General features: G+C 47.5%; 1 protein-coding gene across 4 annotated transcripts; it reads left to right on the top strand.

The window, feature by feature from the left end:
* The first annotated feature begins 1,348 nt into the window (after positions 1 to 1,348).
* On the top strand, positions 1,349 to 9,832 carry LOC311354532 (mitochondrial fission factor homolog B-like). Of its 4 annotated transcripts, none has more exons than XM_084474336.1 (8): positions 1,349 to 1,387; positions 2,400 to 2,650; positions 3,497 to 3,630; positions 4,852 to 4,958; positions 7,085 to 7,273; positions 8,121 to 8,207; positions 8,361 to 8,430; positions 8,567 to 9,832. In XM_084474336.1, the coding sequence occupies exons 2-8, from the start codon at positions 2,422 to 2,424 to the stop codon at positions 8,696 to 8,698; spliced, it is 948 nt and encodes a 315-aa protein (XP_084330462.1). In that variant the 5' UTR covers positions 1,349 to 1,387; positions 2,400 to 2,421; the 3' UTR covers positions 8,699 to 9,832. The 4 variants fall into 4 exon arrangements, with proteins under 4 accessions (XP_084330462.1, XP_084330460.1, XP_084330463.1 ...); XM_084474334.1 differs by having other exon boundaries at positions 3,494 to 3,630; XM_084474335.1 differs by lacking the exon at positions 1,349 to 1,387 and adding an exon at positions 1,437 to 1,817 and having other exon boundaries at positions 3,494 to 3,630.
* The last annotated feature ends 207 nt before the right edge of the window (positions 9,833 to 10,039 follow it).

Raw genomic sequence — 10,039 nt, 5'->3', positions numbered from 1 at the left:
GCTCACAAGCCGACGTTGATCTCTTACATGCAGTGCGCGTGGACACACTAATGTCCGACTAATGTACATGTATACATTAATATAGGCCTACTGTCTGGAGATACAGTGTGGATGTATGTATATAGAAACCCATTTCAAACACTTCAGGTCGATTTATGGTCTGTATTCTGCGACATCATGCTCAATGTGTATGGAGTGTACAAGGACAATTCTTACCAAATATATACACAGTCTGGACCTTTTATTTCACAATGTTTCCATTGCCTCTTCCTGCCTGTCCTGTGGGGCTTGGGAGTAGTGGAATTGTTCTTTGAAGAAGAAATTGTGTATCTTTTATTTTTTCTTCTGTTATTATCGCTACTCACTGCACACCGAGACCCAATCAACAATTAGCCCGACTGGTAATTCAACTAAAAATACTGTACTAAGTGCCAATTTTCTCTCTTCTGTATGTAAAGCACTATTACTTTGTGGACATATTAAATTGAGTTTAATGTATATTGGGTTTGCGTATCATTATATTATTCTAATGTTTATTTTTTAATGTGCCGAGTTGAGTCGGTTTACTCCTAAAAGGGGAGATGATCAAGAGCCGTTTCCATGTCTCTCAATTGCAGAACCGAAGCGTAGCCAAACGATTGCCGCCACAGCGACAAAGTACTTTCAAGTCCCCACGGCTTCAACAATGCGAAGCGAAACAAGCCTACTTCTTGAAGCGTATATGACGCTGCTCCTTTCATGGGCACTGAATTCAAAAGGAGTTGGTATGCTGCTCGAATTTCTGGCAAAGGCAAAAACAGTATTCATCTTTTTGAAAGTTCAAAAAGACTCAATTTATTGTATTGGTCCCAATGATGCAACGATCCGAAGACAGTGGAGGAAACAGTAGAGGAGGCAGTGGAGTAAACAGTAGAGGAGGCAGTAGAGGAAACACGAGAAAGAGGGGAAATGCAGAAAGCTTTTAGTAGTAGGCTACTAAAAAGCTTATAGGTGTACTTTTAAAAGTGAGTGGTCAACCAAGTGGCCATTCATCTCTCACACACACACACACACACACACACACACACACACACACACACACACACACACACACACACACACACACACACACCACATGTTCGAGAAACGTGGAAACTTGGCAGCCCTGCTTCTTGTAATACTGTCACACTTTAAACACAAACTTGAGAATATCACTCTCAGTCTATTGAGTCCACATGGAACGTCAAGCCAACGTTTTCAATTAACATTGACAATTAAGTTTCCTCTGTCACGACAAAACACGCGCGTGCCTTCTGCTGTCGCTTACCTCGGCGCCGGCTGACGTCAGTTTGTTTGTCTTCGTCATTACGTTGCGTCAGGAGTCGGGCTACGGTCGAGAACTGACAGGGTAAGAAGTGTGTTTGTCTAAATCGGAATATATACCTCCCCGGGTTCGCGTTGACAATGCTGTTGTTGTTGTTTTTTGGTGTAATACACATGTATACAGTTATTACAGATTCTGCCCCGGACAGATAACAAGCCTTAATGCGAGGGCGAGTGGATCACAAAGTTAGCAGCTTCAAGTCCACTAGCCGGGGGCTAGTGCTGCTGAATGACATTTTGACCTGTTGCCCGAGGAGGGATTTAAATGTCCCTCTCTGTATATGCTATTATTATCACATTGAGACTCAAAGTTGAACTCATCGACGTGGACCAGGAGCCGTGGTCGCTGAGGGCTGTGTGGAGATGTGACTGACTGTGAGGTTTGAAGGGACTAGCCCACCTGTTGCTACTAGCCGAGGGAACACAGACCATTGGTTCTTGTGTTGATCTACCTGGTGAGGATGATGTCTCTGGACTCTACACAGCTCAGTTGAACACACACACACACACACACACACACACACACACACACACACACACACGATGTTAAGACTATGAGTTAAGGTTGTTGAATGAAAGCTGTCCTTGACTATAATGGATTACATGTCAATGACGCAACGGGCCAGGGCAATATGTAATGTTTTGAATAGACGTTCACTAATTAAACGGCTCAAAATATACAATTACTGAGATATCTACAAATTCTTGGATTAATGATTATTATTTCTGCATATTTGAATCAAGTTGGCTGATTACCATACACTGAGATTAGTTCACCTCTCAATTGATAAAATCCTTAAACAAGTTTAAAAAACAACAACAACCATAATGATCTTGCGCTGTGTTGACTAAAACATAGGCCTGCTATTTACCTCTCTCCGGCTGTTGGGGACTTAATTATTTAATTTGTGCAAAGAAACCCAAAACGGTGCTTTCTTGCTGTGCAAAGAACAGAAAAAAAAAAAAAAAGATCCACATTTAAACTACACAGTAAAGACCCTCTGCACATGTTGACTCTGACCCTGGCTGGTATTCAGGACCCCACCCACCCACACCGACATGGCGTCCTTCTCCCCGTACCTGGCGGAGGCCATGCACGTTCCGGGCGGTCGGGAGCGGGGCTTCTCCGAGGCCATCAACCACAACATGCAGGTGCCGGACCGCCTGGCCGTAGGGGGCGGGCCCACCGGCGCCCGGGGGCGGGAGGAGGAGGCGGAGTCCAGGAGGAGGGCCAAGGAGCAGCCGCCATCCTACAGCATGCACATCCCCGATAGGCTGACGTACACAGGTAACGGAGAACGACGACATTTCACATCCCTGATAGGCTGACGTACACAGGTAACGGAGAACGACGACATTTCACATCCCTGATAGGCTGACGTACACAGGTAACGGAGAACGACGACATTTCACATCCCTGATAGGCTGACGTACACAGGTAACGGAGAACGACGACATTTCACATCCCTGATAGGCTGACGCACACAGGTAACGGAGAACGACAACCTGGGAACCAAGGGCGGTGTGCGTACATGTAGTTTGCATACTGTTTTATTCCATCAGGGCTCTTAGGGGTTAGTTTAATAATAATAATAATAAATCAAATTTATGTAGTGCTTTTCCAAATGCTCAAAGATTTAGGATAAGTTTAGTGGTTTGTGGAGTTTGTTGGACTCAAAACCCAAAGGTCCCAAGTCCACAGCCTACCAGAAGGCATCCTTGTGCAAGATAACCTCTATTCTACTCCTTAATGACTTCTCAATGTATCCACATTCACTGTGAGTCCCCTTTTGGATTAAAGGTCCACCGCTAAACGTTCTAGATCAGATCCGATCTGAACCACCTTGGGGGAGCGTTTTTTTTTTTTTTTTTTTTTTTGTTAAATTTGCATGACTTACTTTACATACCATTTAGAGTTTCCGAACTCAACAAACAGGCTTGTGTTCGTAAAGGACAGTACCGGTCTGTGACGCCGCCGCCACCAGTCGCCTCCTGGCTGCGCTACAAGGAAGTGATCGGGGGACTGATGATATTGGCAGAGGATGTTCTAGCGAAGCCAGGAGAGGCGGCGCGCGGGCGACGGTTTGTTCACAGTGCGGCTATTGTCCTTAATGTCTTCCTTGTCGGCCAGAAGCGCCCGATTTGAGTCCCAGGCCGCAGTTCACGCCGTCCAAGCCGGCCAACTCCACCCCCCTGACGCTGGAGACGTGCTGGGAACACCAGAGCTCCCGTGACGGTGGAGACTTCTTCCACGGAGAACCACTACATGTAATATAATACTACTGTTATTACTACTACTAGTTCTAATGCACATTCTATCACACTATATATTTATTATACACATCTACCATGAGCCACTACATGTAATATAATAACACTATATAGTTCTAATACACATATTATCACACTATATATTTATTATACCCATCTACCATGAGCCACTACATGTAATATAATAATAATACTATTATTACTACTACTAGTTCTAATGCACGTCCTATCACACTATATATTTATTATACACATCTACCATGAGCCACTACATGTAATATAATAACACTATATAGTTCTAATACACATCTTATCACACGATATATTTATTATACACATCTACCATGAGCCACTACATGTAATACTGTATGATAACACATACAGTAACTTTACACATTTTAAAACACTATAGATATCTAACTACATTATAGTATTTGTACACATCTACTGTATCTATAATGTAAATATGTAAATGAAAGGTTTGGTGGGCAATTTTTTTTTAGAAGCATTTTCTGTCATTCTTTCTCACATCCCGACAGTGATATATATATAAATAAAAATAAATCAGTTCTGACAAAAACAAAAAAGATTGGGCCTCTACAATCAGATGATTATATGGCAGACCTGTCTGTCTACCTACTTATCTAACCTGTTACCTGGGTGCGCTCTGCCTGTGCACTGATTGAGCAAGATTAGAGTCTTCCACTAGGCTAGGCACACACTAGTAATATCGCAAATGGGATAGCCATGAAGAGAGGGATTTTTGTTGTTGAAATCCAAAGTCTAGTTTACTCCGGCGGGATTCTCCAAATTGCCTGCCCTACCTTTAAAGAGATGATGTTATTCATCTCTCGGGTGTGAGTGTGAGTAACCATTACAAGCCGTTTGAAAATCGTCCCTTTCCTGTGTCCTGAGTGACATCACTAGTGGGAGTGTCACGCCTAGATGTATATGACGGATAGAAAAACATAAACATTTGCTACAGTCCACTGGGTAGACTGATATATCCAGCACACATCTAGGTTGAGATGTATGCTAAATCACACTCAAACCCGGTGGCATAATATCACCCCTTTTAATATAACCCATCTATAAAACCCCCTATAGTATTCTCCCCTCCCAAGTCGTTTTCACCTCCGTGGTTCATCTGCCGTCTTTGGAGGCACTCGTAATGGATTTGTATGTGCTCGGCGTCTCTCTCTCTCCCGTGGGTGACAGAGTCCCATGAGACGGTCCTACAGCGACCAGGGCCTCGGCAGGACACCGCCCGGGACGCCAAGTCACCTCAAACATGTGGGGGCGCTGCACATGCACCTAGCCAGCCCGTAAGTAGACGGGACCACGAGACCCAGGTCTGACCTGACCTTGGAGGTGTCAGGTGTTATTGTACTATGTCTACACATGCTGTTTAGTATGTTGGAGCTCTGTGTACTGTTACGGGGGCCTGGCCTTTCTGGGAGATATACACCCCAGGTTTTTTTTTTACTCGAGGATCAAACCTGGTAAACAAAACAATTAGACGAACATTTTTTTGGAGCACTAATCCGTCTTTTGTCTGCTAAGGCTGAATGAATCATGTACTCTGTTCCTCTGCGGTTATAGTTGTGCAATCAGCTAACTCGTGAAATCCCGTTTCTTTGTTTTGCTGTGTGTCTGGTATTAGCGTGTTAATCAGAGATCTTTCTCTTTTGACACACTGAGAGGTGTGGATTGATCGGGTGTATCCGTCGGGGACACCGTTGACTCTCGGCCCGGGTGCTTTGGAATAACCGGTGGTTTCTTGTGGGCGGTTGGCTTTCGGGGTGTGGGCGTAGTTCTTCTACGTTCTAACTTTTAGAATGGGCCTTCATTTTCTGTTTATACAATCTGTTTGTTAAAAATAATATATGATGTAATAATATATATATATGAATAAATATAATAGGTGTGTTTTGGAATCGGCGTTAACTGAGCGGGTTGGCGTCAGCGCATCACAAGTCCACTCAGGTTTCAGGTACTCCGTCCGTTTCCCTGGTTTCGCCTTCCTTGGAAATTCAGCTTTTCTGGACCAGGCCCCTCAGGTGGATGTGGTGTTTTTGAAGGGTTTAAAGATTTAAACACAAGGCCAACCGGCTCCAACCGGTTCTCAAAGCTTCCCCCGAAGGGCCCTTGTGTGCCTCGGAACCTGCAATCCATTTCCTCCTCTCCCCAGTCCCTGCAGTGCTCCGTGTGGCCTGCAGGGGGGAGCACTTCTCCAGAACCCCCCCCCCACCCCCCCGCCCCCCCCTACACATGTAGGTCAGTGTTATTTGTGCCGCTCTTGAGAGTCACTCATGCAGGAGCATGAGTGGAGGTCACGTGGGGCTTTTTTTCAAAGCTATATATAGTTTATTGTGTCTTCCTGGCTCTCTGAGCCCCATTAGTGTTCCCGTCGGTCGGGGGGGAGGGAGTTGTTTTAGAGTGCTGACTCTGAGCGCGCACTTTCCCCCCCCCCACCCGTCCTCCCCCCTTTTGTGTGACGCTCCAGCCCTCGAGAAACGTCTCTCGAGCAGGGAGGCGTCGGCCTCAGCCCCAGCAGGGGACCAGTGAGTGAGTCACGTTTACCGAACGGGGCCCCCCGGAGGCTTGGCCCACGACTTGATCCTGTCCCTCCCCTGTTACAGCTGTCGTCCTCCCCTCTCCTCCCCTCCCCCCCCCCCCCCCGGCCTCTCTTACCTGCCCGACCCTGTGTGACCCCAGGTCCATCGCTCGGCCTCCCCGTATCTAATATCTACAGCAGTGGTTCTTAACCTTGTTGGAGGTACTGACCCCCACCAGTTTCATATTCGCATTCACCGAACCCTTCTTAATTGGAAAAATAAAATATGATTTTTTTCAAATCACACGACGTACCATCACGACAGTCACAAGTCGACTACTGAGCGCACCAAATTCCCTGCAGCACAGATAGACCAAGCAATGTTGCGTGATCACCTGCAGCCAATGATGGCCAAGCGGGGGCGTGTCATCACGAATCATATGAGTCGGGTGTGTGTCTTGACCTCCGCCGAACCCCTGAGACTGACTCACCGAACCCCTGGGGTTCGATCGAACCCAGGTTAAGAACCACTGATCTACAGTCTGGTGGTGAGAGCTCAGAACTAGCGTTTCACATTCTCTCTCGCTTCATTTTTTTTTAATCGGCCGATCGGATCGGCCAGCAGTCGTTAAGCAGCGTACAAAACGTGCGTCTGTGTCTTCTCAAATCATCACCCCGTAAACCGACCCCTCGGAAGAAGAAGAACGGAAACAAGCCGTCGTAGCTCCGCCCCCCCCCCCCCCCACCACCACCACCACCACCGCTGGACGCGAGAACCCATCTCCCCTGATCCCCCCTGACCCCTCTCTGTCTGTCCTCCGTCGTAACCTCTCGTTATGTCCCCCCCCTGTCCCCCCCCCCCCCCACCCCCCTGTCCCCGTCCCGTCCGTCCAGTCCCGGGACCGGGGGGGGGTCTGTCCGCCCGCACCCCGCGGCCCCCGGTCCGGGTATGGCTGTGCAGGCCCTGCCGCCGCCGCCGCCGCCAGAGTCCCTCCTGGCCCCGTATCCTCTGCTGCAGGGGGCCTGGCAGCTGGGCCAGCAGGCCGCGCAGCGCCTCCTGCAGGCCGTCGGCCACAAGTACAGGTCAGGGTCGAGTCGTTTTTATTATTCTTGTTCAACCAAACACGTAGATCGACTCTCGACTAGTCTGAGAGGTGAGTAAAACCGCATGGTGAGTTCGATTGAGCCGATCAGAGCCGTGGGATCCCGGTACGCGGGGACAGGCGAGGCGGTCTGTACGTACGGTTGGACACATTAGTGTTTGGCTCCTCTTGTGACTCACACACTCCCTCATAGTTTGACGTCTTTCAGTACGAGAGGCAGATGTACCAGATGCAACACTGGTTTTGCAACGCATTCACCCGTGGATATGTTTCGCTAACTTCGCTAGGAGAGAGTTTTCCCTCTGCATGGAGTCAGCCAAAGAGGGTTGAGTGTACTTGTTTGGTAACGGTCCATGGTCCGTCTTGTAGATATATATATATATATATATATATCCTTGGTAAATCAGTCCCTGCTGGCCGCCGTTAACCTCTTCACTGGTTTCCACTTCCACACGCTTGTGAACGCGCACGTTTGGATTGCATTAGAGATAAGGACTTGCCGAATGATCGTCATTATCGCGTCCATCTCCAATTGAGGAAGTCTGACATTCTTAATCTCTCCGGTGGCTTTGAGGCTTGGAATCCTGTCTGGTCTGGCTCTAACTGTCGTGTGACTTGTGCTCGGACTAACTGGTGTCTTGGGGTTTCTTGTGCTTTGGGAGCTGCTCTAAATAACGCTTAGTGTTTACACACACCGCCCGGCCCTGTTGCTTCTTTCTCTTGGCTGACACTGCCCCCTGCTGGCAGCTCACCCTCTCAACACGCTGATGGCCTATATATATACCGTGGCGGACTGTGGTCTCATTTTTGTCTTTCTGGTGCCAAAGGTTTAATTACCCAGAAGCCCCAGAAGCGCGGGTGAGGCCAGCGGCCGAGGCTTCGGGTCCGGTAAACAAGGGCGCGTCCAGGACAAGGTGACCGCCGCGCGGGGGCGACGTGGTGGAATTGTTTCAAATTTAACCAGTTAATTCAAGTGTTGAAGCAGCAGTTAGAACCGTCCGCTGACAGTCAGACCTAGCACGGGTGCTGACCTCTGTCTCCCCCCCCCCCCCCCCCACCACCCCCAGAGGCACAGAGAGCTGGAGTCAGGACGACGAGGGCGGCGCCGTGGTGGAGTTCATCGTCCTCAGGAGACAGGTGGGAGACCACGAGCCGACCGTCCGCCCGTCCGTCCGTCCATGTGTGTGTGGTTGATGTCCGTCTGTCTGTCTGTCCTGCCGGCCTCACCCCTCACGTTCTCCTCCTCGTGGTTCTCCTCGTGGTTCTCCCCCAGGTGGTGAAGATGAGCCGGCGCCTGGCGGGCCTGGAGCGGCAGAACGCCGAGCGCAGGAACACGGAGACGCTGCTCTTCTCCCTGCTCCTCTCCGCCTGCCTGCTCAACGGCTGGCTCTGGATCCGCAGATAACACACACACACACATACGAGACGACGTAGAGACAACACCGCGGTAGAGCCCTCTCTAACCAAAGGGAGACACCGTGACATCGTCCTCCATGAAAAAGCCTCCCAGCTCATGAAAACTGTGTCTGTGTGTGTGTTCCTTCTAAGTGATTACGACCGGCACAAGCACCATGTCGATATATATAAACCACGTTGATAATGTCTAAGTACCAGAGTACCAGTGCTGTGGAAGTGTATATTTCAGAGCTGTGGATAAGGCTCCAGGGCTTTTCAGTCGTTTTCAACACTTCTGTTCATCCAATGTGCAGAAGGAGTTGTCTCGCTGTAGCCAGTGGAAACGTTTGGACGTAGAGGGCAGGTGTCTCCCCCACCTTATAGTCATATTTTTGTGTATGTATTCGTCCCATTATGCAATTTCTTTGTCCATTAATATTTAATACGGCCAGTCGACTGGACAGGATTTGTGTTACTGAGAAATTACTGAACTATTGTTATTTTTATTCTTAATATCACTAAACATTTATGAAATGTTTTCATTCACTGCGGCAGAAGTACAATCTAAAATGTCAAATTTGGGTCTTTGGTGGAGATATCACTAAAACTAATCAAAATCTCTAATTAAAAATAACATTCAGTCATTCATGCTTACTGCATAAAATTATGAGATGGCAAAGGGCTTTTTTTTTGCTGTGGAACCAAGTGCACGAAATCTATTAACATGTATCTTTATGAAGATTTGCTCACGTTTGCCAAGACACATATGACGTCCGTTCTATTGAAGTTGAGGTGATCATTTTACGGTGTCAATTAAAAGTTTGTTGCAGCTCTGCTTTGGTGGGGAAGTTGAGACTTTGGAACTGGAAGTTTCGATATAGGGACCTCATTGGTTACATCCTACGAGCTAAACAAGACACTCCGAAGTGGCTTCCTGATCCTCAGTGTCCCAGGAATACAGTTTGTGTTGGGAAGAGTCTATTGGAAGACGCTCCCAACCCAAGTCTGTCCCATGTTTTGCGTGAACGTGGGGTTTTTGAATTCCAACCATCCACTGATGATCAAAACGTATGAATGGATTGAGTTCAGGAAGTTGCTGTTTTTGTTTTGTTTTACATTCAATAAATAAGATTTTCTATCTTTAGTAACACTGTGCAATTTGCCTTGTTTCCTTCCAAACGATGCATGCCCATTCTCGAATATAAGCATAAGAATTGCTTTAAGAGGAGTTTGAGAAGGGCCAGTTTCTAGAAGAGCAGAAAGAATCACTTTGCTTTGTAATGTTTCATTGTTTTATTTTACAAAAAAAAACAATACTAACAGTCCACTTTCTTTATCAAACAAACATTTG

The sequence above is a fragment of the Micromesistius poutassou genome (genome assembly GCF_964030765.1).
Source record: "Micromesistius poutassou genome assembly, chromosome: 10".
NCBI lineage: Eukaryota > Metazoa > Chordata > Actinopteri > Gadiformes > Gadidae > Micromesistius > Micromesistius poutassou.
This window is presented reverse-complemented; position numbering and strand designations above follow the sequence as displayed.